Source organism: Aspergillus ambiguus, assembly GCF_047715705.1.
Source record: "Aspergillus ambiguus strain CBS 117.58 unplaced genomic scaffold BDV59scaffold_1, whole genome shotgun sequence".
In the NCBI taxonomy this organism is placed as follows: Eukaryota; Fungi; Ascomycota; class Eurotiomycetes; order Eurotiales; family Aspergillaceae; genus Aspergillus; species Aspergillus ambiguus.
The window spans coordinates 1,653,052-1,680,713 of NW_027395514.1; the positions used below are offsets into that span (position 1 = coordinate 1,653,052).

A 27,662-nucleotide genomic window follows, 5' to 3' on the forward strand; every position below is an offset into this window, starting at 1 on the left:
GCAGACGGTGAAGCTTGTTGACGGTGGAGATGGTGGAGATGACATCCGGACGGAGTTAAAGAGCTCATGTGGAGTCGCCGATCTTTGTGGGTCTCGCGTAACGGAGGCACGTGATATCTCAATAAATGCGTCTGATTAACCAGATCTATATCTAATTGTAAATTGTAGGGAGACAAAAATCACAGGATAGAAGAAACCAGAGAAAAAGGAGTGACGGTGGTAAATAAATATCCGATATTAGTTATGCAGTCACCGAAATGTAAAGATGGACAACAATAGAGACGACTACAAGTTAGTCATATAAACGCGATCCCCAGGCACCGAACCCTGTATACCCATTCATTATGCCTTCCCAGATGCTCTCTTACCCTTCGGCACTCTTGCCAACCAATATATAAACACTGCTCCTGCAATGTTAAACACAATATACACCCACATCAATCCGAAATTGCGCCAAGCATCATTGAAGTTGCTTCCAATCTGCTGCAGAAAAGTGTCTGTCGAATTTACCGAGCAAAAGGAGCAGCCAGATGTGGCCTTCTCATCCAGAAGATAACCGGAGTGGTTCATCTCAATATACGGATTCATGTACTCGCCACATGTTTGGTTGGCAGGGGGATCAAATACCAGGTATTCCACCTTTTCACATCGCGCGCTTGCCCCAGAAAGACCAGTAGAGAGCATGGCTGAGACAAGATAGGTGAATGGCGAGACCCGGTACATGAAGATCCAGAATCCTGGTAAGGCGTCTTTGGTAGCGAGGACACCGCAAAAGATTAAACATAGAGAGAATAACATCGATGCTATGTTGCCACCTGTTTCAGCAAGCTCAATTCCCGCAATCACCATATGGGCAAAGGTGGATGTAAAGAGCAAGAAGGTCCAAATGAGAAGAAACATGAGTCCTCCTCTCTCAGTAACGGCATCCGTGGGTTTGGCATTATTATACAAGCCAATCGGATAGTACCAACAGAAGAATATAAGGGCAGCCATCAAGGTATTCCACGGCAGCTCAACAATTATATTGGCCGTCATGAAAGCTTTCCACGAATACGCTTTTGACGGACGCTCTCGTGCCTCATAAAGTGCCCGTTGAGTGACGAAGTTCGGCATTATTTGTTGCACGAGATTGCCGAATATTGTCATCAACATGAAAACACTGAACATCTGATTCTGCAATCCTTGTATCGAATTGTTGGCCTGAAAAAAGGAGAATCCAATATAGAGAGCCGTAAGGATACAAAGAGCCGCTTTTGACCAGATGTAAGTTGGCGTGCGGTAGTACTGAGCGAAGACGCGCACAAGGCATTCCCAGAGTTGAACCGTAAATGGTGCTGCAAATTCTTTGAAAGCCTCTGGGTCAGAGTCCTCCTTTGGCTTGGCAGAAAGATTGGAGTGAAGTTCGGCAAGATGCTCCTTGACCTTTGCATATTCAGGACTCTGTCTCCATACTTTTGGCCAGTCGATATCACTATGGGAGCCAGGAGCCGCTCCGATCACTTCTAGCATCCACTCTGCAGGGTTCTCCCCAGGAGCCAGATGATGAGAGTTGTTTCTTTCGAAATAATTTGAAAGTATAGAGGAGTTTTTCCCGATCTCGCCGAAATAAATTGTCTTACCCCCTTTCGCTAAGAAAAGGAGTCGGTCAAATCTTTGAAAGAGCATGGCTGAAGGCTGATGGATTGTGCAGAGGATAGCTTGGCCATGTTTTGTAAGGGTGTCAATCAAATCCAAAATTGACCATGATGTCTGGCTATCAAGACCGGAAGTAGGCTCATCCAAGAACAAGAGAAGTTGCGGTTTGGCAGCAAGCTCAACTCCAATAGTCAAGCGTTTACGCTGTTCAACATTCAATCCTTCTCCTGGGATACCGACAACTGCATCAGCGTAAGCTTCCATGCCAAGCAGTTTAATGACTTCTTCCACATAGTCAAGCTTTTCTTTCCGACTCAGATGTGCAGGCTGTCTTAGGATGGCACTAAATCGAAGTGCTTCACGGACAGTGGAGGTTGCCAAATGTAAGTCCTGCTGTTGCACATAACCTGTTTTTCTTTGGAATGATTGATCGCGGGGACAGCCATCAACAAACATACCACCACTAACCACTCCCATAGTGACCCGCGTCGCCAGAACGTCTAACAAGGTGGTTTTGCCTGCTCCTGATACCCCCATCAACGCGGTACACGTGCCCGGTTTGATCCAGCCGTCCACATTGTCAAGAATTCTTCGGGGCTCGCCTTTGATCTTGATGTCGTAGCACACATCTTGCCAATGAAAGATGGACGTCTGTCTTTGAATGCCGGCGGTAGCATTCGGGGCGCCTTCATCGGTCTTTTCACGTCCAGGCATGTTCCCCGGTAATTCAAGGTCGTCTTCGTCATTGAAAATCTTGGGCTGGTGACCACGACGAAACAAAAGAACCTCACCCTTAGACTTCGCTTCGGAGATATATTCAGTACCTGCAAGGTATGTGAAAGCGAAGAAGACCATAAATCCGATGATAATGCCCATATTTCGCCACAGATGAGGCTTGACATAACCAAAGCTCTGGCTGAGATACAACGCCCCGTCGACCATGTCAGAACCGGGCTGGGCGCCAACTGTAGAGCAAATCCTGTGGTCCATGGACACACTATCATACTGGCCACCCGATGGGACGATTGCAACGCACTTAAAGTGGCGCCCCACGAATTCATTCACCATGAAGCTTTCAAACGAGTAGGCGATGGGGTTTATGTAATTCATCCAACGGGACCATCCCAGCATATTCCGGGTAGGAATTGTGAAGCCGGTGTAAATGACCATCCCCAAAATCAAAATAGCTGCTGGCACGAGTGCTTGCGATAGTGAGCGAGATCCTGCGGCAATAGTCCTGAATACCATGGACATTGTAAAAGTGGTGACCACCGAAAATATCCAAAAAGTAAAGAATGCACCTGCTTCCTGACGCAACCCCGTCATGAAATATAACGGTATATTGAATGTGACGGAATTCACGAGTTTATATGGTGTATCGCATAGCATCGACGCCATGGCCTCTGCGAAAGGATGATAGAAAGCGTACCTGGCCTGTTTTTCGACGATAGGCCGCTGCGCATATAACGTTAATATCTCCAAAGCGCTAGAGAAAGCGTTCAACAGGACCGCGAAGAACAACAAAGCCCCACGCGCGTAAAAACTTGACGTATCGTCCTTCAATCCATAGAACACTGACCCAATGATTAGCGCCATAATGAAGTTCCCGATCAAAGCAGTTGCAGTGAGACTGAAATCCCCTCGCAGGCGCTGGAACCCACGGATCACGCATATTTTTATTTGATCCCACGTTGATATAGTGTATGGGGACTTAGTCCGTTGAGAGCTTGCTTGCATGGCTTTGCGGGCTTCCAAGAATGCTTGCTGGGATGGGCCCCCAATTGGATATTGGCGTTGGAATTCCTCAATTTCTTCAAGGAGTTTCGCTCGGGCATCACTCCTCCTCCAGGCTGCCGCAAACTCATCCGGTGTCCGAGGAACGACATTTTCAAAGCCTGGCCGCACAATTCGTTCAGAAGGGCTGGTGAGAGAGGTCAAGAAATCTGCTGTTGTTTGACGTTCGGGACATTCGAAACCCATATCAACGAAAAACTTCTTAGCTTCTGTAGTGAGTCCGAAGTAGATCTGCCGTCCTTCGTATAGCACAGTCACTTTGTCAAAGACGTCATAGGCGTTTTGAGATGCTTGGTAGATGGCAAGGCAGGCAGAAATACCAGAGTATTTGCTCATCAAAGATAGGTTTTTACAAAACTCCAAGGCATTTGCACTATCGAGACCTCGAGTGCTATTATCCCAGCACTGCAGTGGACTCTGAGATAAAGTAGCTTCCGCAATGGAGACGCGTTTTCTCTCTCCACCGCTGACACCACGAACGAAGTCGTTGCCAACCCGCGTATTGATTGTATGGGAGAGACCAAGCATTGCCATCACAACATCTCTCATGTGTTCCGCATACTGGTCGACAGTGACTCCTTCGAAACGGTTTCTAGGGGCTCTGGCTAAAGCTGCAAATTTGAGCGTGTCGCCGACAGAAAGCTGCGGGAAATGAATGTCCGTCTCGGCTGTGTATATGGCCTCGCCCTTGAAATTATTTTGCATCTGTTTTGCGGAGATCCCTGGCAGATAACAAGATCTTAGCACGACTACCCAGGGAAGATATTGAGAGCACAAATTCAGCAATCCAGTTACCTTGATAGTTTATCACCGACTGGTCCGAAACTTTGATCCCATTCATTTCGCCCGCGATGGTCTTAAGCAGGGTTGAGCAACCACTACCTGGTCTGCCCAGAACCATCAGCATCTCACCACTTTTGACAAGCCCATCAAATTCCCGTAAGATCTGGATTTTTTGCATTTTCATGCCGGTAAGTTTCCGAATCAGGGTCCCTATTTCCAAGAGCGAATTTAAAACATTCTTCTGGTAATCAGTGGGTGACCCAAAGCCATGTACACTGAGATCCTTAAAGGCAATCCCAGCGGTGCGATCCGGGTATCTGTCTGGATCACGCGATTTTATAGCTAAAAGCATCTTCATCCAGTCTCGGGCTTTGAAATTCGGGCTATGGGGGTTCACAGTAGACTCAGGATCATCGATACTGAATGGATTCTCAAGGGTGCTCTTCGTGGAAAAACGGGTTGACTGCCGGGTTAGCCGCCTGGCCAGATTGCCGACATGAATGTCTATCTTTTCCTCTTCATCATGAAGCGTGTCTCCCGATTCACTTTTGGATTTGTCGGAGTTGTCGGGAAGTTCTTGTATTGAGTCGTCGATGGCAGTCTCATGTTGTGATTGTCGAATGTTGTGGCTGACTACCGATTGAGAACGAGAAGGGTTGGGATTGATAGTCCCAAGGAGCGACATATTGAGCTGGAATCTAATGCTAACACATTGATAGAAGAAAGTCGATAGTGGAGGATGGTGATAGGGGAGATTAGCCAGTCATCACGGAAAAAGGGCTGTTGCACGATTATATATAGGTTTGCGCCTCAGTCGGATTCCCAATTCCCACGTTGAATAAAGTTACAAAATCCAGCATAGGTGAGGGACAGTACACCCGTAAAAGAGCTATTGGATACCCCAAATACCCTGAATCGGAATCGGAGGGTGCAATCAGAAACGCGAATTCATAGCCCAAATTGAGCCAGTCGGGTACACTGTCGTATTGGTCCCGAAACAATGACGAAGATATTTCCTACAATATCATACAGCATCCGGCGTGCCGGTGTATGATTAAGTTTCATGGAACAAGCCGATGTGGTAGTTTTATTGTCTGATGCAAGCACTCGGCAATCCACATCCCCAAGCTCCTAATTGTTCTTGTCCCTGGACATCCTGTTCCCGCTCCGGGGCCAAGATCCGAAGCCAAACCATCCGAAGATTTGTTTGCTACTTATGTACCAACGAACTTACGTGTCATATTTGTTTATTCTTTACGGTAGGGAGAAACTTAGTTTCTAGGCAGATATAGCCGATTCGTATGCGGTATGCGGCGCAGTAACATCGTGCGTGCCTTTGATGGTTTACCAATAACTACTTGATACTGCTCAAAGGCATACATACGTCGAGGTTCCGAGTATACCTTACCGAAGGAAACATTCGTATGCATGTATGGAGTTGTGTGATCGGAGAAATGTCAGCTGGATTCGCATACTACCCAGGTACGATTCCTTGGAGGTAGTTACGCCTCATGATACCGAAACAATACGGAATTAATTACCTCAGAATTCGACATCCGGCATCCGAAATGCACCAAGCCCTGGAAAAGACTCCCGTCTATTGGCCCAGATATCACAATTAGATTACACATAACAAACTATTACCACTGGCGGGTATAACCGAATTGGATATGCCCTAAAGGCCCCCCTAGTCAGACCCGTCAACCCCGGCTTTGTGGACTGTCGGATAGCGACGATCCCGACCATGCTTGAGCGTAAATTGGCGGTTTTCCGTTCCGGAAGTCCTTGATCTCGTGAAAGCGGCATTTCTTGGCAGGCGCTTTGTGGCTTGAAACATGCAGTTTTCCATGCCAGACTCTGGTTGAAGGGTAGTGCAGGGTAGAACTTTCCGTATGTAAAGAGAGGATCAGTGGCTTGGTGGCTTTTCCTCCCATGCCTTCGCAGTTGCGTGTTTCTTGGGTTAGGAGTATCAGGCGGGCCTTTGGATCTCCATGACATCCATTTTGGACCGATGCGGGGATTTAGAGTCGCCGGATGTACATAACCCGACGGTGTATTTGAACCATTTTAGTCCCTGGGATTGCGTAATATTAGTAGAACGATGCGAACCTTGGAACGAATCTTGCGCCTGCAATATTACCTAACGTTTCCATGCCCGTAACTTCCTACGAGCGGGGTATCTAACGAGTGCGTTTATAACACGTTGTACCCACAACCCGACCCCAATTCAATGCCGAATAAGTTGGATTAACTCCGCTACCAAACGCAGAAAGGAATGCAAGGAGAATTTGAACCCCATGGCGACCAATTTGCAGAATTCACGCCCCAGAAGCAGCCTCGACAAGGTGTGCAATAGCTGTCGGCGAAAGAGGTCCAAGGACGAGGTCAATGCGAGGTCTATATGCTCCAGTTGTAATAAGGGCCGGGCCACAAGTGAATACAGGCAACGTCGCAAAGAGAGGAAGTATGTGTTCTAGCCATGTATCCTTGACGGGTGCTGATCGAATCAATACAGTCTAATGATGGTTGACCGACTAGAGGCGAACATTGAACGTATGGAATACAGATTGCAAGAGCTAGGATTTGATCTCGAAGAGAGCTGTCCAAATGCATTGAGAGCAGAAGGGGAGATTGGGAGCCCAGCGGGAAGTGAAGTATCAGGTGCGCACAGCCGTAAAAGCTGTTCGCCAAATGATGACTCCGATGAATTAAATAAATGCGTTTCTGGTGTAGAGTTTAAACGACTCAGCTTTCCAGATGTGCCAAATATGAAGTCAACCAGGGACCGTGATGACAATTATCAAGCTGTAAGAAGCCAAATACTGGAGTGTCAGCCTTGTTTCTTTCTTCCAAGAGGGTTAGTTGAAGCCCCTGGTTCAGGAGGTGAGCTGTCGCACCAATCGGTTTATATTTAGATCATGCTTATCAAGACATCTACAGTTTTAAACATCATCTCAGATGAAGGGAGAACTTGGATAAGCGAGAAGACGAACGATGAATGTGCTTTACCTTTTGCAATGCTTTTTGAACATGGGACAGAAACGGAGCCTGCCAGCTTCATGGATGAAGTATTTCCCAACACTGTTTTCTATCCTATACCTCCCAAAGATGAAGCATTTCAGTTGCTCGAAGACTATCTGCAATCATTCCACGTGTTATGCCCGCTCTTCCAGCGGTCCAAGCTGATATCGCTTTTTCACGAGTCCCCGTTGGACCACAGTTACGAAACCCCTGCTCGCTGGGCATGCATTAATATCGTCTTAGCGTTAGGGCTAATGTTCAGGAAAAAGCCCAGTACTGCGCTAGAGGAGGACAAAGAGAGCTTGATGTTTGTGAAAAATGCACTCAAAGTGGTAAATACGTTTTATGTCGACACAGCAGACTTGTGGGCAATTCAAGCTTTACTTGGAACGGTATCCCCCATGGAGTTAGAAGAGTCAAGTTTCAAATCCTGACCTCCACAATTAGGCAATTTTCTTTTTTGGGACATCAAGCCCTCGACTGTGTGAGTCGTTGGTCTCAGCTGCTGTACGGCTATGTCAAAGGATGGGACTTGAAAATCCCCATAGAGGATACAAAGTGGACAATGAAGAGTCGGAGCAGCAGCGGAGAGTCTATTGGATTTCTTACTGTCTAGATCGAGAGTAAGTATGACAGAAAAATCTTTTAGTAATTAACCAGACTGATCACCACCAGACTATCCCTGCGCTTTGGTAGACCGCCCTCCCAGAACGACGATAATATAAATTTAGAGCTCCCACTGGATACTGGGGGCGAGAATTGTGATACTGGGCAGCATAAAGAAGACCGGTTCGATGCTTTTAGGGCACTGTGTCAGCTTTCCATGATCAAAGGTCAACTATACAAGCGACTTTACTCTGTCAGAGCAACTCGTAGTTCATTCGAGGAACAAGTTGCGGCGGTGAGCATGTTGGATGAGGAATTGCGACGGTGGAATGAAAGAATTCCATCACCACTTCAGCCCGACCGATCCGCTGAGTTTGAGCCTTTACCGCCATCGATGTCTCTGGGGGTTCTCTACCTTCATTATTCATACTTCAACTGTGTTATTGCAGTCCATCGGCTGACTGCCAACAAATCAAAGAAGCTGATTAGCTTGACCAAGAAAGACCTGCATGACATGCCTAGGCATGCCATAAACCACCGAGTCTTTTTATCTGCATCACTGTGTGCTGAAGCTGCAAGGGCTTCCATCAATCTAATTCGATACTTGCCAGAAGGGAACATATGTTTGACCGGGTGGGTCTTTCAAACATTGCGATCGATGTGGCTGCGTTGTTGACGTCCTTCAAGGTTCTTCCTTCAGTATCCGATAATAGCGTCCATGACACTATCCTGGTGCATAATTCGAAACCCTCGGGAAATTTATCGGACATACGACGAAAGGCTCATCGATAGGGTGGAGAAGTTCCTGGGCTCTGTGGCACTAGGCACCCCGAGTGCAGTCATAAAGCGCCTTATGACCTTCTGTAGGGAATACCGAGCTCTTGTAGGGACAGCGGTCAATAATATATCAAATATCAAGTAATCAGCCAAGGAGCTCAATTTTTGTCACGAAAAATATATATTTGATCACTTATGCCGGAAAGCCTTATCTCCATGAATCTTATATACACTACGAATTGTGGGGTGCAGGCTACGAAGCCTAGGCCGCCTTTTTGTCTTCACTTTGGCCTGGTGGTTCACTTTTGTACTTATACAATTCATGTGATGGTTGTGTGTTTTCCCTGCCCAAACTCTTGCGCTTATATACAGTCTTGTAGACGTTTTTCGTTGGTAACGAATAAAGGATATGTATTCAAATTAATCCTCAAAGATTATCTTGAAGGAAGATTCTACGTAGTATACTCGAATCACACATGGCAATCGGGTAAGAAGATATTGAATTACATATGATAACATCAGATAAAAAGATCGGTATCTTTACCCACAGAAGGGACAATTGAAAGAATTATAAAAAAGCATCACCACTGTCACAGTACTTCAATAACCATGTGGTCTTTCTAGAGACCGGCCAGTGCAATAACTCCCATAATGCCTGCTCCAACACCAGCCAGGGCTGGCTTCACATTTCCAGCGGCATCAGTAGAGCTAGAGCTATCGGAATCGGAGTCTTCGTTGAGGTCAGATCCATCACCGGAGTATTGCTGAGAGCCGCCATCACCGGAGCAGATCTTGCCCTTAGGGCAGCAACCATATTGACCGTTATCGCCCATCTCGCAGTCTTCATCGGCCGCACAGCCACCGGACTTGTCAGGGCAGCAGGTGTAGGAGCTAGGAATGCAATAGATGCCGCAGGTGTCTTCGCTGGAGCTGCATCCACTGGGGATGCTAGAAGAGGAAGGAAGGGCTGAAGAAGCACGCGCGATCAAAGGCTTTGCTTGAGGGACCGTCTTGAGGGGAAGCAGCTGAGCGGTAGAGCGCTCGGTGACGGTAGGGGTTGTTGCCGCCCCAAGAGTGGAGAGAGCAAGAGCGAGGGTAACGGTGGTAACACGCATCTTGATGACTTTAGACGTTTCGAAGGAAAATAAAAATATGACTGAGCAGGAGATATTAAGGAATGATTGTAATACTGCGTTGGGATATCAAAGGAGCAGGTTTTGTCTCGTCCAGCACAGAAAGGAACCCCTAACTTATATCTCATTTCCACAACCTCCCCATGCGCAGTACATTTTACTGCGGCTCTTTCTCCTTCAGCCCCAGTTCGCCAACGTGCCGGCGTCGCTAGGGCATGAAGCTCCTGTCGAGAGAAGTATCGATAGACAACTGTACGAACACTTCACCTGCTTGGCATATACATGGCGTCCCCAGTGTTGAACTGTTGAGCCAATAGGAGGCTATTTCCGAATGAAGAACACGAGAAATACCCTAATATTCATCTTAAAGGTCCATTGCCAAGGAAAATTGAAAGTCGCCAAATGCTCGACTGGGGCGACGAATACGAGGGTCTCAAGATAGGGCCCCGCCGGATACCGAGCACCCAGAAGGACATACCATTCCACTTAAGATCTAATTTCATGAAGATCATTTCTTGGCATCATACGTTTCTTCCAGTAAAGCGGATGACAACTATAGAATGTAGGAGGCCTGTTGCAGAAAACCATAGGCCTATACACGTTGGTTTGAGGGCAGAAGTAAGACTCCATTGCAGAAAATATAAATAGACTCAACCCGTGAAAGGATTAAGAAAGAATGTGATTCCGACAGGACGATCAGATCTTCCCCAACTTAGCCTAGTTTGACATGATTCTGCGATGAATACGAGATGGCCCTCAGCCATTATCGCCCAACCGAAGAAGCGACCGCAACTTCCCTCACGACTGCTGATCATCATATTAAGAACCTATGTCCCATTGGCAGGTTGTTGCCACACCTTCCCGTCGATCGTTGTTGTTAATGTCCCATTCGCATTGAAGATGTTTGTCAAGGTATCAATCGTGAGATGAAATCCGCCAGGACTTGTTTTCTTCGTTGCATATTGCCTCCCGGTTGATGTTAGGTTCGAATACCAGTCGAGCTGATTGAGTGTAACAGAAAGCATTGTGTTTGTCACCATTTCTGACCCGTCAATAAAGTGTAGCCCATCATCAGAATAACGGTGATAGGCCACTTGGATCGTCTTTGTACTTGGTCCATTCGCTTTGCTGATGATCGTTACTTGCGCAGAGCCGGACGCCTTACCCTGCAATGTATAATTACCTTCTCCTGGATATGAAAGCATAGGAAAAGGGCTCTCAGGGTGATATGGAGTTCCCCATGGAACTTCATCGGAAACGGGGGCCACGGGTTCTGGGTGTATTGGCTTACGACTAGTAAGATGCGCAAGCATCAAACGCGTGACACGACCACCAGGTTCTGTTGAATTGGGACAGGGCAATGGGTTCTTTCCACCACATGCAGGAGGGACCACCATATTTTGGTAATAGGCAATGCGGGTGCCGTCGTGAGACCATTTCGGATCAGCACCTGCGTTCCAATTGGGGTCACTGACGCTACCGGGACTACCATCCCCTTCTGCATTTATTTGTTGCCCATAGTAGTCTCCGCGATCTCCGTCACGGTCCAGCAGCCAAGGTTGGAAAAAGCGCCTTGCGCCATTATTCCTCACAGAAGATACAGCAGTAACCACTACCATATCGATGATAGGCGGAACGCCTCTCATGCCAGCCAGGAACATTTGCCGGCCTGAGCCGCGAGTATCAAGAATGACTTGCCACTTATCGTCGGGGGAAATATCAATCGGATCAACATATTCAGGGTCACTCGTTAGACGACGCACCCTGCCTGTGGTCAGGTCGACCGCAAACACGTCAATATTACAAGATTCCACAGAGTATCCGATGTACGTGACCTCCGAGCCGCGTCCGCTGAAGCCACGGAGCTCCCCAACCGAGATTGCAGAATCATTGATCACCAGTTGATTGCCATGAGCACTGAGTGGTGCAGGGTTCTTTGGGCTAAACAACCTGGTCACATTCACGAGATCGTATCGCGCAGTCCGCGGTTCCCCCGTTTTAGGGGAAGGGTTGAACTGGAGTCGGCTGAAATAGGCAAATTGGCCTAGTTGACCATTATCGAATGTGAAGGAATTGAATCCAAGGTGTACATTGTCCGGATGGAGTCGCAGCTCTCTAATGTCTCCTCCTCTGCCCGATCCATCCAGTTTGATATTCCAACGGATGGGGTAGATATGGACCTTGTCTGGTGTGCACAAGGGTGATGCAAGTTGTTCAGAGCCACAGTCGACGATATTTGAGCCCACTAGAACTCTACTACCATCCCGGAAAGCTTGAGGATAAGGTGTTAATTCACTGGTTCCGACTTTGTTGACTTCAGGCACACCACATGTGATGCACTTCCACGGGTCTCCGTTCGGAAATGTCTTCCCGTCCGCCTTGACGATAATCAAATGTGTGCCATTATAGATGCTGGCCGGGTCAGGAGCAGCAGGTGCCCCGGAAAAGTTCATGCTAACAAGGACATGGTTGTCATCTGGCAGGAAGTCTCCACTTTGAATTTGGGAGTCACGAAGAAGACATCCTGTCCCTCGCGGGTTCAATTCTGGTGTGCAAGATCCTGAAGTTTTATTAGGGGTCACTGGCGGTAGCGGTAATTCAGTGATAACGATCGGTTCTGGGAGTGGAGGGGCCAGAGTCTTTTGATTGATAAATGAAGCTCCATGAACTATGTCAAGGAGAAGGGAGAAGCAAATGGTCCCAAAGAGGCTGAAACTTCCAGGGACAAAATGCATCCTGCTGTGGTGTAGAACAATTTCCCTGCCTTGAACGAGGCAGAATAATGAGAGGAAAGCATAGCGCTTAAGAAAGGTGTGCCGTTTCTTAATATCAAGGAAATGCCTCAAGTAAAAAAAATTGGAGACGCGACGATCGCAGTCGCAAGTGATTTCAAAGTTGTTGAACTGTGTCGTATCCGTACCGTTAACTCGTTTGAGTAAGGATCCTTTGCACGGGCCGGAGCTGCATAGTACGGAGTATGTATTTGGTAATCTCAGTCCACGCCATTATTAAATGTGCCGCGATATCTTGTGACTGATATGCCTAATTACTGTATACCTTCCCCTCATATCTCTTCTCAGGTAATCTCGATGCTAGTTCTACCTTAGTACTTGAAGCTTTTGTGGCCTGTGTAGGCTGGTAAACCGGGAAGCTGAGGAGGATCTACCTCGATTACAAATGATCCAATCTGTCTAAGGCAGAAGCTTTTTCGATCGCCGGAGAAAGTTCATATATATAATCATGATAAGGAGGCAAATAGGGAATTGAAATTTTTGTTTCATCTATATGATCTCGAGAGGGCTGTTAAGGAGTTGATACGTAGTGCTGTGATGCTGTTATAAAGCAAGGCTTTCCATGTGAGCGGATGGTCACAGTAAGACAATGATTTATAAGCTAGCTGGATGCTAGGCGTGCCAACATTCATTAATAACCTGGTCCTGATTATCGCCCTTATGCGTCTGTCATGTGCATGAATACTTAGCCCACTACCTATCCGATAGCACAAAGGACTTCCTCTTTAACAGCGAGGATGCCATGTGCTTAGACAGTAAATCATTTGCCTTATCCATGTTAAGGTCACTCATTCTGGGGAATATATGCCCAGGACCTCGTGGGGTAGTTACCCAGCACGGACTGCAATATATGTACCTCGACCGGACCTATAATGATGGGAAATTTATAAGAATAAATGAATAATTTATATATGAGCACAAGGCGCCGGGCGATGTGGTAATCATACGGCCTGTAATATGATATTCAATTGCTCGAATCCTTACAGCTTTTAGTCTCTAATGTTAAATTCACTGATGAGAAAGCATGCTAAATGAAATGGAACACAACTTGGGCATCCCTCTCGGACGATTAACAAGCAGTCCCAGATAATCCCGGGATGCGACCATTGCGGAACAGATCAACAAAGATCTGGTGGTCCCGCAGCGTCTGAGCGCTGTAACTATGGGCAAAGTCAACCACGAAGTTCGAGAATCCATCTTCATCTCCGCCAATCGCAGCATCAATCGCCTTTTCAGGAGAAAATTGAACCAAGATTGAGTGGCTACTATCGTTATCCCCGGCTCCATGCATCATTGCCGTAGCCCGGCCGAGATCGGCAACGACCGCGACCATTTCCTCTGGATCATTGATGTCGGACCAGTCAAGGTCCACTGCATATGGGGAGACCTCGGCCACCAGCAAGCCTGCTCCATCCATCTCAGTCCACCCCAACCACGGGTCAGCGTGAGCCTGAAGGGCACGCTGCGAGATCACCGTCCGATGGCCCTCGTGGATGAAGTAGTTTCGAGCTGCACTGTTGGTGATGTGACGAGAGACAGCCGAAGCCTGCGACTGTTTCATATAGATCACGACATCATTCTCCAAGGCCTCACTGTTCCCTTCCAAAAGAATGTTGTATGATGGAAGACCTGCAGAACCGATACCGACTCCCCGACGGCCGACGATATCCTTCACCCGGCACGAGCCTGGGCGGCGGGATTTTGGTCCCGGAAGGGTTTTCAGATACCCATCGAAGGCTACCAGAATCTTCTCTCTCGTATCAGCGTCCAGATCGACAGCTCCACCTCCTCGAATAAACCGTCGTTCCGAGTCCCGGATTTCCGTCATGGAATCCAACAGTCCGAACCGGGTCTGCGTGCGAGCTGAACGTAATGCTTCAAGCAAGGGGCCTTGTGCTGTGTCGAGGGTGAAGCGGGATGCTTCCTCCGAGGCGTCATTGACTGCAAGTGCACGTATTTGTTTGCAATAGGCAGAGGCGAATGTTCGGACAAGGGTGGTAATCTGGCTGTCACTGAGGGCTTTCACGTAACCAATTAACGCAATTGAGGCGGCAAATCGTTTGACGTCAAAAGTGAATGGACCGACATAAGCTTCGTCAAAGTCATTGACGTTGAAGATCAATCTACCCTGAGAATCCATATACGTGCCAAAGTTCTCTGCATGCAGGTCACCGTGGATCCAAATTCGGCTCGTCTGGTCGTCAAGATATTCGCTGTCATTATGTTTTTGCTCCAGGTCGTGATAGAACAGACAGGCACTTCCGCGGTAAAAGGCAAATGCAGAAGCAGCCATCTTCCGAAATTTGACCTGGAAGGCCGCCGGATCGGCAGCTAGAAGGTCCTTAAAGGCATTGTCGAAAACTTTGAGGATTTCCTCGCCCCGTTGTTCAGGCCTTGTTTGTTCGATAGTCATCGTGAGCAGAGCGATTCTTAGCTCCTCTATGGGCTATTTTGTCGAATGTTGGGAGTACGGGGAGCATCTTTCACTATAAATAAGGCGAGACGCAGTGAAAACTACTCAGTACGGAGTACCCGGGCCGTCAATAGGGAGTGACATTGTTTCAGGGATTTCTTGGCTATTCCACTATGCTGACAGCAAGTCAGTGCACCTGGACATATGCTAATGTGATTGGGATCTATATACCTGCCAAGCGCAAAGTGGGTACAGCCGTTTCTTAGGAGTGTGGCGCAGTCTTATGATATGTGGAGGTAGACAAAATGCCGCAGCAACTGCACCAAGTTGCGTAGCCATTGACAACGCACCCTATCCTATCCGTACTTCGCTGGCCTTGTCTCGTTGTTGGAAAGGCAATTGGTATTCACGAGCCGTCCCTCATCTCGGCTAAGACTTTTGCCTTGTCAGCCCAACACGACAGATTTAATCGACGCAAAAAGCCACTCTCGCTGGAAACTCCCATCCTTCCTATCTTCAGTCTAACAAATTGAGAGTCAACGCACTTGAGTTGCGTTGCTGCTCTGGCCATTCACTCCGTAGATAGGTATATAATACCGTGGAACCCACCGAAGTGCTTTACTTTTACCAAATCAAAGTTAGACATTGAAATAGACATTGCATAGTGACTGCCAATCAAGATGATTTATGCTGTCAAAATTATCTTAAAGCATAAATCCTGGTCGGTTTTGGAAGACTCAACTGTTCGTTCTACCTACGATGGTTGTGAAAGCTTCGCAGCCTGACCATCGGTAAATCATGCCTATCGGAGATTAGACTATGCATAAAGCCACCACACTAGAGCTTACGACACTAAAATATATGCATGAACATATGCCTAACATCTATATCCCCAGTATGCTCTGTACAAGCCAGAGTTCAATGGACGCTCCTATATGAGACTAAGACGGTACGTTTCTTGAAGTAAATTTTTTTCCCGCGTCTACCAGACAGGATCATACAACTCGCAATTGTCAACCCTGAAAATTGCACCTCTCTATCCAAGCGTGATGACTGTGAGTTGAATATCCTGCTGGCTCTCTATCAAAGTGGAAACATCTGAGTCGTTATCGGGAGAGATTTTCTACCTTTAACAGGGTAGTCCGTATCTTCTATACCCAATCAAAGCCACAATACGCCCTTCACGTTTCATCCTCTCTGTTAGAAGTAGTTGCATGCAAAGTGGGTATCGATGTATTATGCTAGAAACCACGGAAACGTGAGAAACGATCTTTTGGTAGCATTTGCGGAAGCCGATCCGAAGTCTGGTAGTCGGCATTCAACAATCCTCGAGTAGCTAGCGAGAATTAGGTTATTTTAGCACTTTAGGACAGTATGTCTTTTCTAGAAGAGACTCGGTAAGACGCAATGTCCTTGCTTGTAGGACACTGCGCAACGTATCAAAGTTCTGGCGACCAGGTCCCCTTCAGTAGCCGGGTTTCTAGATCCTTCCAGATGCATTCTGCTTGCAACACCGAACTTGAGCTCTGTAAATAACGATGATACGCACGAAACCCTCACGTTTATGCGTGTTGGGACTTGTACTGCGATTAATAATCTTGCAGATTGGTCACAAAAAGGATGTAAGTGATAATTTTCTTCAAAATCCTGTATCTAGTGGAATCCAAGTTACGATATGATGGATGCTCATAGTAGGCCCAGAAGGGGTGGTTGTATGACGGGTTAGATGTCCGTCCAGCACGTTACATGTAAGAATATATTCCGAGCTGCAGGGCCCCAGCCAAGTCGCCCTGCCCCAAATTATCCAAGGATGCTACAAAACGAGAGCTTGGTTTTTCGTTGGGATGCTATTGAGGGCTACGGTTTACCCATGAGCTAAGCACTGAAAACTACCCACGGGGAGAATCAACTACGGATTTCCTGGGATAACAGCGCGACCAAGGATGTTTCCAGATTGTAGAAGCGTCGGAATATTGATCCTAACCAAGCCCAAGACCAATATCCTGACGACTCGAACTGCTGGTGAAATTGGGACAGGGATTCTGGAATGTCCGTATCCAGCCCAACGCGGGGTCCGGAGATTGTACTTGACCGGGCAGAATGAAGGAGGAAATTAAAGGATAGGCATGCCCCCTTCTTGTTCCTGCCATGGTCCCCAGGCTAGCCCAAGTCCTGGTGCGGAATGGTGCAGAGGCCTAAACTCTAATAGACGGCAAAGGATATACCTCTTGGCAAGGAGCCTGCAAGCAATCGCAACGGGTATCAGCTTACATGACCATGGTCGCAGGGTGTCCCAACCCTGGGTAAGACATTTTCCTAACGCAAAATCCTCACCGGATCGGATCCGTGGTGAGATCCTGGGGATCCCCGCGGGGAGGCAGGACGACCAGATAATATCCACCTTTGGCTGGCTACGAAGCTTTTCCATCTGTCTTGGATGTCGTAAAACATGTTCTAGACTGGACATCCTCCCTAAGCAATAGGAGGAATCACGAGATGGAAGAACGGTATGATCCCAGCAGATGCTATCCTCGGCAAAAATAATCGATTTGCCCCCCGCGCCCCTTTCGTTGACCTCTGCACACTAGTCGATATTGGTCGTGGCCTGACGCAAATGGGGGGCATCGTGCGCCGTTCCAATTATGAGGGCGCACGCTTAGTCTATCTTGGCAGATGTCCGTCCCCGCGCTCGTGACAAGACGAATGACAACCAACCCAGCCTCTTTCCGTTTCCCTGGCTCTAGCCACTTAACAGATCCGGTGGCAAAGCATACGATAAAAAGAGATCAGGGCCACGCAAAACATAGCGGACCGAGATCAGATGACCGATGGATGGCCCGGTGCGATCGGATATGACATGGCCCCTCGGTTGAAGTAATGTTGAACAAAGACCTGGGCAGAGGACGCCACAATCCGTGGTAGTGTCTCATCACCCGATATAGGGTGTCTCGCAGGATTACTGCCGTCGCAGTGGCGCCGAATCTCCGTCCCCTCCATGGAAACTGGAGGGATCCTGGTAGGATCCTTTGGGTTATGGTTACATTGTGGCAGAGGGCATGGATAGGGCTCAAGCATTTGGCTTTCGAGGATAATGATTTCCCAACGTGCGCGGCTCTGATATTCTAGCAGCATCCATAGATGGTGGAGGATGTTCTAGGTACTTCGGTCGATCGATAAAAATGAACTTGCAAACCGTTCGATTGAGTTTTTTTGGCATTGACAGTGATACCGAATCATACGAAAAATACGCCAGGCATTGGCCGGACACACCTTCCCATATCGGGACAAGCATATCGGTCTAAGTGGGGTACCGTCCTCGGCTGGTGACACGTGGTAGGCTGGATTTTCCGACCCCTGTCACATCAGGCCAATGGCAGCGTGCAATCTCCGGCGCCCCAGGCCAAATCAGGAACGGGCACCGATGGAATTTTCCATGAAGCCTTTTGTCGCCAATCTATAAAGTATCAACTTAAGCTAATTTCTCCAATGCCTCCCCGTTTGCCCGTCCGGCCTAGACCCGAGCCTCTGTTTGGCTAGAATTCCCTGACTTAAGATCTCGCCTCCCGTGGTTCTCCAATCATTGTCTAGTTCGAGGGGACCCAACCGTGTTTTTGCCATAGACCGTGTCTGTGCACATGGCTGGCCGGTGTTGACTCGAATGCGGATAGACACGAAGTCGTACAGGCTCCCCCAGGCGTAGTAAGGAGCCAGTCATCTTTCTAATACCACCTCGAAATAACCAAGGGGAATCTTTGAAGCGAATCTATTGGTTTGGCAACATCCGGTAAGGCCGGCCAACTATATGGACGAGTCCAGGTAGTTGGCTGTCAGTCCCTGTTCTGGAATGGTCGTACGGTCCTGTCCAAGCTGATTCCCAGACTGTAAGCGAATCTATCATGGCAAGCGCCAGTCTTAGCGTGGTTCTTCTGTCGATGGCGTGGCGGCCCATGGGGCGAAGCGAGGGAAAAATCCATGGAGCCGAGTGACCTGCAAGAATCCCCGTGGGCAAATCCCCGGCCCCGGGTCTGAGCCGATTGACGTGCGTAGTTTCCAGCAGGCTGGATATCCGAGAGAAGCACTATAAAAGCCACACGGTCTCCCTTGGTTCCTGCCCTGATCCGTGATCATCCAGTACCTCCTGCCTTTTGCGGCACACTATCTTCTGAGATCTACTTGCTCTCCTCCTCAACTACACTCATCTCTCGTCCACTCCTTTCAACCTTCTACCCATCAACTGACAGCCAATTTCAAAGAATTTCAGCTCTCAGTAGAGCGCAACTGTCATCATGGCCGACGGTGCTGTTGACGTGACGCGGGTGGAAGCCCCCGTCACTTTCAAGACCTATATGATGTGCGCTTTTGCAGCCTTCGGTGGTATCTTCTTCGGCTATGATTCCGGTTATATCAACAGTGTCATGGGAATGAAGTTCTTCATCCAACAATTTGAGCATCTGGTATGTTGCTCTCCCGATACCTCCTACGCAAATCTCTTCAACAACCGTACTTACGTGTTTGTGATTTGATAGGACCCCAATACCACTCCCACGGCGGACTTTGTGATCCCTTCCTGGAAGAAGTCCTTGATCACATCTATTCTCTCTGCTGGAACTTTCTTCGGTGCTCTCATCGCCGGTGACCTTGCTGACTGGTTTGGTCGTCGCACCACCATCATTGCGGGCTGTGGCGTTTTCACTATCGGTGTCGTTCTCCAAACCGCTTCTTCCGCCCTCGCTCTTCTCGTTGTTGGTCGGTTGATTGCCGGTTTCGGTGTCGGTTTTGTGTCCGCCATCATCATCCTGTACATGTCTGAGATTGCTCCTCGGAAGGTTCGTGGAGCTATTGTCTCGGGATATCAGTTCTGTATCACCGTTGGTCTGATGTTGGCTTCCTGCGTTGATTACGGCACTCAGAACCGCATGGACTCTGGATCCTACCGTATCCCAATCGGTCTCCAGATGCTCTGGGCTCTCATTCTTGGTGTTGGCCTTTTCTTCCTTCCTGAGTCGCCTCGTTTTTACGTCAGAAAGGGCCAGCTCGATAAGGCCGCCGAGGTCCTCGCGCGTGTCCGTGATCAGCCCAAGGACTCGGAATACATCTCCCAGGAGTTGGCCGAGATTGTTGCCAATAACGAATATGAGCTCCAGGTGATGCCCCAGGGTGGATACTTCGCCACCTGGCTGAACTGCTTCCGTGGAAACATTTTCCACCCTAACAGCAACGTTCGTCGTACTGTTTTGGGTACTTCGCTCCAAATGATGCAACAGTACGTGCCAGATCTCCACTCAATTTATACATTGCTAACTCTGTCACCCTAGATGGACTGGTGTCAACTTCGTGTTCTATTTCGGCACGACCTTCTTCCAATCGGTAGGTGCCGTGCAATTGTCATATCATTGTCTTGTTACTAACGGCCATATAGCTCGGCACCATCAAGGATCCTTTCATGATCAGCATGATCACTACCATTGTCAACGTTTTCTCCACCCCGGTATCCTTCTACACCATGGAAAAGCTTGGTCGTCGTCCTCTCCTTCTTTGGGGTGCCCTCGGTATGGTCATCTGCCAGTTCATCGTTGCTATTGTCGGTACGGTTGATGGCGGCAACAAGTCTGCTGTCAGCGCGGAGATCTCCTTCATTTGCATCTACATCTTCTTCTTCGCTAGCACTTGGGGTCCAGGTGCCTGGGTTGTTATTGGCGAGATTTTCCCTCTGCCCATTCGTTCCCGTGGCGTTGCTCTGTCCACTGCCTCGAACTGGCTCTGGAACTGCGTAAGTAATGGCTTGTCTGTTCACTGACTAAAGGAACTAACAGTATAATACAGATCATTGCCGTCATCACTCCTTACATGGTTGACAAGGACAAGGGAGACCTCAAGGCCAAGGTGTTCTTCATCTGGGGATCTCTTTGCGCTTGCGCTTTCGTATACACTTACTTCCTGATCCCGGAGACCAAGGGTCTCACCCTGGAACAGGTCGACAAGATGATGGAAGAAACAACTCCTCGCACTTCGTCCAAGTGGAAGCCCCATGGTACTTTCGCTGCCGAGATGGGACTTACTCAGAAGGATATCACCGAGAAGACCGCGGTCACTCACCAGGAAGTCTAATCAGCAGCCACATCATACATGGAGTATCTTCATTGTTTGATATGTCTGGCTGATTACTGACGTATACCCACGGTCATGCTTCATGTTATTATAATTTCTGCTCTTGTTGTCGATGAGGTTTAACGCGACTATGTAATCAATACTATATATATATATTTCCTATGGAATTCATGTTTAAGAGTAATAACATCGTCTTCTCATTCCCTCCCCACGAAAGTTACATTTAGACTTCCTTGTTTCATTAGCTAGGGCACCAATCCCGTCATGCTGCTGGAGAACGCCCGTCGTGGGAGTTATTCAATCCAGGCCGAAGCGCACTATATGCGGCAGAAGTCAATAATGGGAGGCATTGAGGATTACGTACTGTAAGATGCGAATACGGATATCTCTACCTTACCATCTAAATACTTATGCCAGGTCCATATGGGCCTTCCGTGGAATTCTGGATATAATAGTCAAAGGTCCAGCCCTACGCCTTTGGAACAAAATTTCCAGTCCCCACAGATCCACGTGTTTATCTTGCCTATAACTGGGAGACATGATGCCATGCACTGCAGATATGTAACAAAGTTTTGAACCGACAGTCTCTCTGCTGGCCGAGATTTTCGGCCCTTCCCTGGCAGTGCCAATTCAATGACACGGCGATCATTGGTACAGTACTATCTAGTGAAAGATATCAAATAAGATTATAAGATTGCCTTTGCCAATCTTCTGCAACAATATATCAGGCTTGAAATCATTCTCCGTTATTTTAGAGTTTGCCTTCGTAGAATGCCGCGCCGAGGTCTTCATGTTAATGATTTAGGCAAAAAGATCAGGATATCTATACAGCAGGCCGGTGAAACATCACCCCTTGTCAACCCCCAGAATGACCACCAACCAATGTGTATGGACAATGGTCAACCCCGGAGATAGAATCCATTTCCCTTCCTTGGCATAGTGGATGAAACACATGGCTGAGTAATCGGCAAACTGGCTCTCCGAACTCCGCTATGCGACGAGCCCCGGATCGACTCCGCCATGCCAAGATTTGTCGCGTATACATGTACACGCCATGAAAAAAAGGTTTCAGGAAAGGATCGTCAGTTACTGCTTCGTGCGATGTCCTGCGTATGCAGTACGCTAGGCAGAACTATTCGCTGTTTCCCCGGCATGACCTCGGGTGAAATCCCAAAATCCCGCAAATCACAAGAATGCCGTTCATCATCTGCTACCTTGTTCTCCTTGCCAAGCCGGCCAAGTTCCCCTTGATGATGAGCTTGATTCATGAAGACTGGCGTTGCAGCGCTACAAGTCTCTGCCACATTGCCCTGCCAGGCACTACGAATGAATTTTGTTTACCATGACAAATATTTGCTGGTACAGCTCGTCCGTCTATGGCGCTCGTTGATGGCGTGTTTCGACACATCTGTCCGTATACATATCTGTGCCTAAGAGCCAGTTCCTTGGATTTGAGTTACGCGCAAGTGAATGACGATCAGCCGCCATAGGCTAGGAAAGCTCTAGTCATCTATCTCAAGCACCATCCTGGTCTCTTCGGTCCATCGAATTCGTCTCCCGCTATTCCGGACGGGTTCGATGGGACTAGAAACCCCGCCTGGCGGGTCCAAACCCCCCTCGCTGAAAAATACTCCTGATTTTATTCGATCATCTGGATGCAATCCGTTTCTCCGTTGCGTAAGCAGGCTAGATTAGCTTAATCTTGGCTCTATAACCTTGGCTAGATGGGTACGGATCGAGATAGTATAAAGGCAGAGGACTGATCTTCCAAAATCCCAATCCGTTAATCCATCCTGTCTCATTTGCCTATCGTCTTGTTCCCCTTCTTTGTGATTATTGCAATATGGTTCACCTTGCTTCTGCTCTCGTTGCTGGCCTGGCCGGCCTGGCCGGCGTTGCCTCAGCCCATCCTGGTCACGACATCAAGGCCGAAGCCGCTGAACGCGCTGCTTTCCTCAAGCGGGCGCCACTTCATTCGCGCAGCCTGAACCAGTGTGCTGACAAGCTGCGCGCCCGTGGCCACGAGAAGCGGAATGTTGCTCGCCGTGCCCAGATAGTTGACGACCTTCGTCGCAGCAAGGGCCTGCAGTCTCGTATGTTTCGACATATGTCGCATTGAACCATTGCTAATTCGGTTATACAACCAGGCGCCCCCTTCCTTAAGGCCAGAGACGTTGACACTGTTCTGAACACCACCCACCATTCCTCCATGGATGTGGACTTGTCGACCGACCCTAATGTTCTGTTCGCTTCAAACGCTACCTGCATCCTGGGCCCTGATGTGACCCAGGGACCTTACTGTGAGTCTAGAAATATGCTTATGCGAAGCAATATTTAACATGATATTTCCAGATGTCACTGGCGAACTTATCCGCGGCAACATTGTGGAGGACCAGGCTGGTGTGCCTCTCTACCTGGACATCCAGATGATTGACACCAACACCTGTGACCCTGTCCCGGAGGTCTTCCTCGATATCTGGCACTGCAATTCCACCGTACGTATTTGATTGAACTCTACCTGCTTCTCTATCAACAAACTAAGTGAATAACAGGGTGTGTACTCCGGAGTCGTCGCCAGCGGCAACGGAAACTCCAACGATGAGACCAACCTTGATGCGACCTTCCTTCGCGGTATCCAAAAGACGGACAAGGACGGTATCGTCCAGTTCCAGACTATCTTCCCCGGTCATTACATGGGCCGTGCGACTCATATCCATGGTAGATGCTCCCCTAACACTTCATCCAAGCCGTGTGCTAAACGAAACCACAGTGCTCTCTCACGCGCTCAACGAAACAACTGTCAACACCAATAACAATACCATCTCAGACCTGTATACCGCGCACTCCGCTCACGTAGGACAGCTCTTCTTTGACCAGGATCTGATCTCAACCGTGGAAGAGACCTCACCCTACTCCACCAACACCCAGGAGCTCACTGAAAACGCCGACGACAGCATCCTTGCCGAGGAGGCGGATGAGATCGATCCTTTTGTTGAGTACGTGTTCCTCGGTGACAGCGTGTCTGACGGCATCTTCGCTTGGATTTCTATGGGTATGGATGCCACCGAGGATAGCGAGGTCACTCCTGCTGCCTACTACACCGAGGAGGGTGGCGTCGAAAATGAGAACTCTGGTATGGGTATGGGTGGTGGTGGCCCCATGCCCAGTGGATCGAGCGGGTTCCCTGCCCCTAGTGGGTTTTGATTATGGGGTGTAGGGAGTAGGTACACTTAAATGTCGCCTTGCGTGATGTTATATAACTGTCTTCTACTTGATTGTATCCCATCTATACCAGCGGATAGTCGAATTGCTTTTCTGCTGAACCCGCCCAGTTTCCTGATATGGATGCTGCCACTTTTATGAGGGCAACACGTGGGTGCTCCGTAAGTGTTCAATGTTGGCGGATTAATATGTCAAATTTGCAAACGGAGGACTTCCGGTGTCGATATAACCGTACAGTTTGAGAGGCCTCAATCGCTCTCCAAGATAAGATATCTTGTTCAGAGTGTTGCACGGGCTGTGAGTCCTCGACGTCAGCACAGACAACTTCTTTGCTTTTTTTTTTTTGTCTTCTTCTTCTTCTTCCTGTCTTGCTCGTCTCTCTGAAGGGATGACGAGTTCAACCAAGAGATCTCGCTGTGTTCCTTTCTCCCCTAGGAGCGTAGCAGCTTCTTTATCAGATACTGTACTCCACTTCAACAGATTCACTTCTGCTTCCCCCTCCTTCTACTGTACCCCAAATTACCCTTGCTTCCCTCCTTTGCTCCCCTCCTTACGACAAAACGCAGTGTTACTTCTTCTCCGCCAAACCCAGAAACCTCGACTTGGAGGGAGAGACGGGAACGCAGCTCAATATACCAGAGGCTGATGGATTCATAACCTATCTATTCATTCAAGACATTAATTCCTCGATCCGGTTAGTTAATTTATACTGCTAATTTTATCACCCATTTATTCAACCATTCCGTTGACCATCTCTTCACATTGACCATTTTTTCCTGTCTGCCACCCCTTCGCTCCTGCTGTCCCTTCTATCGGTGTCTTCTTTTTAGTTAATCCAGCATATTTTTGATCTTGCCAATATTTATCTCGAGAAAGAAAAAGCTCCTAAAACTGGAGTACATATGGGAGGAGGGTTGCGGATATAAAAAGCTGCCCATGGCTCAAAGGGAATGCTAGAGAGGGATTATTCCCTACTGGACGGTGGATGGTCAAGCAGGGGCTCGCCATCCAGAGTTATGAATGGAAGTTGACGATTTCTGACATCGAAAGCGGTCATTTTAGGCATAGATTTCACAGATCTCGCGATTATACATGTAATATTATCCAATAATATGGACAGACGCCACAGACGAACTTCGGCAGTAATCCATCTAGGCCCAATAAGGCCGGCACCCTTTGACAATTACCATGGGTCCTCCGCGTCCAATACCTTGTTCTTCATGTCTACTTCTTCGTCCGTCAACTCCTCGCCTTTGTCAGGCTTGTTATAGCACGAAAGATCCGGCCCACCAGCTGATTTGACGGCGCGTTCCACACAGCCCGCATCAAAGCCGCCTAGCTCAAACCCAGCCTGGTGCTTGCCATCGCCGGTGTCTTCCCACACCCAGCCTGACAGCGATCCACATCCATCTTCCTGCTCTCTCAGCGTATCTTCGTCCGCCCAGTCCCCGAGATCAGACAGATAAAAGATCGAGTCTACAGACTGTCCGAATATGTAATCTCCATAGATAATTGTGCAATCCCCACTCATGGCCGCAGCTGCGGAAGCCGAAGCGGCCGCTGCAGCAGCAGATGAGGATGAAGCTGCTGCAGCAGATGCCGCTGCTGTTGAGGACGACCAGGCGGATGCTATGGGCATGTTGGTGGAAATGATCGAAACAGACCCAGGACAGGTAGGCACATGGTTAACAGCATAGTTGCCCCACTGTCCATCGGTACACTTTCCAATTACTCCATTGGCATACGTAGTATATGCTGTCACAGGTGTGGTGACCAGTGGCGGTGGCATCGTCTTCCAATCGCAAGGCTTGTAACTGGGATTTTGGGTTGTTGACGGTTTTGTTTGGAATGATCCATCGTACCCTTCCACCTGGCAGTATCCCCTTCCGGATCCGCTATCGTATTGGAAATAAGCTGTGACTGTCGTTAATGCTGACGATGAGAGGCCTGTAGCGGATGGAGATTCTTGCGGGGAGACAGTGATGCCTGGACTAGTTGTCATAGTGCTCGAGGTCGAGGGCTTTATGAGCGACGTGCTTGTCCGGTCCCCTTCCGTGGAGGAGGTGGTAAGGCCAATCGAGGTAGCTGGAGGCTGCTCCAAGCTCTGGCTTGGGACTTGTGAGCTGGAAGTGATGGAAGTGATCGGTCGGGCGCAGGATCCATCTCGTCTCTGGTTCCCGGCGCTACAACGCTGACTCTCCTTGGGGGTCCATTCATGGTAGTGCCTCTCATCTTCCATGTATACTCGCCAGATGGCCATTGGTTTATCTCTTGGCTTTGCATCCCAATCCTCTTCGTCGATGTCGAATTCTTGATTATTATCGTATTCAATTGAGAACTTTCCTCGCGGACTATAATTATACCGCTTGAGAGCTTCTTCCGAGTCCCCTGGTTTGGTATATATGTGCTTGGTAACCTGTACCCCATTCCATGGGGCTCCAGTCCCGGTGAGCAGGTTTTCAATTTGCATGACCTTATCACCATACAGCATTTCACCACCGTTTCCCGGTGTCATGATGAAGATCTGGGCATTGTTCTCGGGGTTCAGATAACCCCCTGGCTGGCCTAATGGGAATGGGCTGGGCATTTGAACTCCATCGCCGTTCTTGATGGGGTCTAACACTTGGCTTTGAAATCTTTCCTGGCTACCCATGAATGAAGGGCTTTCCCAAAAATGCGAAAGCCATGCCCCAGCCTCTGAGACAATTCCTACTGCGGTGCATCCCGTCAGGCCGGCAACATATATTGGGAAGGGTACAGTTCCAAAAGCCCCGGTTCTGGCGCTGGATAACATGCCCGTATGTCGGTGCACAACTTCAATCTTGCCTGGTTGCTCGTCTGCTTGGCTGTCAGCCGTTTTCTAGGGAGTTGAATACATAAAATAGAAAGGGAAATCGAAATTATCTCAACGAGGGGTAGACTCACAGACGCCTTCTTCAAGGAACATCAAGAAATTGTCATAGTCACTGGGGTTGATGAGGGTTCGTTCAGTTAGCTGGCTTTCTCGCTTCGCTTTTCCTTCGTCCGCCGAACAGACCCAGGGAGTAGGACTGGGAGTATTGGAGGTGATGATAGTCGACGTGGTAGCAGATGCCTCGCAGGCTGTGACAGAGCTGCATGCCGTCGACGTAATTGTCGAAACAGTCGAACTTTGGGAGCCAGAGTAGAATGAGGTCGAGAGAGAGATTGTCTCGGTGCATTGAGGTACAACGGTACTACTGCACGACGTGGATGTGCTAGAGGACCGGTTGTCTTCATTGCTCGACTGCTGAATATATTCTTGAATTTTATTCAATGTATTTGTCTCGACTTCGATTTCTGACTGCCGTTCCTTCGGCTGTTTGATATCCTCGGATAAGTTGTCAAGAACGTCCGCTG

At 48.5% G+C, this 27,662-nt stretch overlaps 7 protein-coding genes across 7 annotated transcripts; 2 read left to right on the forward strand and 5 right to left on the reverse strand.

The window, feature by feature from the left end:
• Positions 1–128: 128 nt before the first annotated feature.
• On the reverse strand, positions 129–5,211 carry BDV59DRAFT_167374 (pleiotropic drug resistance family ABC transporter). The gene is made up of 2 exons (XM_073687891.1): positions 4,225–5,211; positions 129–4,151 (listed from the first exon to the last, which is right to left on the reverse strand). Exons 1-2 carry the CDS (start codon positions 4,895–4,897, stop codon positions 343–345), a joined length of 4,482 nt encoding a protein of 1,493 aa, XP_073553468.1. The 5' UTR covers positions 4,898–5,211; the 3' UTR covers positions 129–342.
• Positions 5,212–9,148: 3,937 nt separating this feature from the next.
• On the reverse strand, positions 9,149–10,193 carry BDV59DRAFT_167381 (uncharacterized protein). Its single transcript, XM_073687892.1, has one exon. The coding sequence runs from the start codon at positions 9,729–9,731 to the stop codon at positions 9,237–9,239; it is 495 nt and encodes a 164-aa protein (XP_073553469.1). The 5' UTR covers positions 9,732–10,193; the 3' UTR covers positions 9,149–9,236.
• A 294-nt stretch (positions 10,194–10,487) lies between these two features.
• BDV59DRAFT_206967 (TolB family protein) lies at positions 10,488–12,484 on the reverse strand (the record flags this gene model as incomplete). Its single annotated transcript, XM_073694902.1, has 1 exon — positions 10,488–12,484. The coding sequence occupies one exon, from the start codon at positions 12,482–12,484 to the stop codon at positions 10,577–10,579; it is 1,908 nt and encodes a 635-aa protein (XP_073553470.1). The 3' UTR covers positions 10,488–10,576.
• Positions 12,485–13,491: 1,007 nt separating this feature from the next.
• Positions 13,492–15,127, reverse strand: BDV59DRAFT_167383 (DUF2252 domain-containing protein). The gene has a single exon (XM_073687893.1). It carries the CDS (start codon positions 14,952–14,954, stop codon positions 13,611–13,613), a length of 1,344 nt encoding a protein of 447 aa, XP_073553471.1. The 5' UTR covers positions 14,955–15,127; the 3' UTR covers positions 13,492–13,610.
• Positions 15,128–19,038: 3,911 nt separating this feature from the next.
• Positions 19,039–21,229, forward strand: BDV59DRAFT_9233 (sugar porter family MFS transporter). Its single transcript, XM_073697342.1, has 5 exons — positions 19,039–19,408; positions 19,481–20,217; positions 20,270–20,321; positions 20,374–20,724; positions 20,778–21,229. Exons 1-5 carry the CDS (start codon positions 19,241–19,243, stop codon positions 21,060–21,062), a joined length of 1,593 nt encoding a protein of 530 aa, XP_073553472.1. The 5' UTR covers positions 19,039–19,240; the 3' UTR covers positions 21,063–21,229.
• Positions 21,230–22,905: 1,676 nt separating this feature from the next.
• On the forward strand, positions 22,906–24,266 carry BDV59DRAFT_206969 (intradiol ring-cleavage dioxygenase; the record flags this gene model as incomplete). The annotated part of the gene is made up of 5 exons (XM_073694903.1): positions 22,906–23,155; positions 23,210–23,362; positions 23,415–23,557; positions 23,615–23,780; positions 23,833–24,266. The coding sequence occupies 5 exons, from the start codon at positions 22,906–22,908 to the stop codon at positions 24,264–24,266; spliced, it is 1,146 nt and encodes a 381-aa protein (XP_073553473.1).
• Positions 24,267–25,467: 1,201 nt separating this feature from the next.
• Positions 25,468–27,484, reverse strand: BDV59DRAFT_197591 (uncharacterized protein; the record flags this gene model as incomplete). The annotated part of the gene is made up of 3 exons (XM_073692960.1): positions 25,468–27,122; positions 27,210–27,250; positions 27,318–27,484. 3 exons carry the CDS (start codon positions 27,482–27,484, stop codon positions 25,468–25,470), a joined length of 1,863 nt encoding a protein of 620 aa, XP_073553474.1.
• Positions 27,485–27,662: the final 178 nt, after the last annotated feature.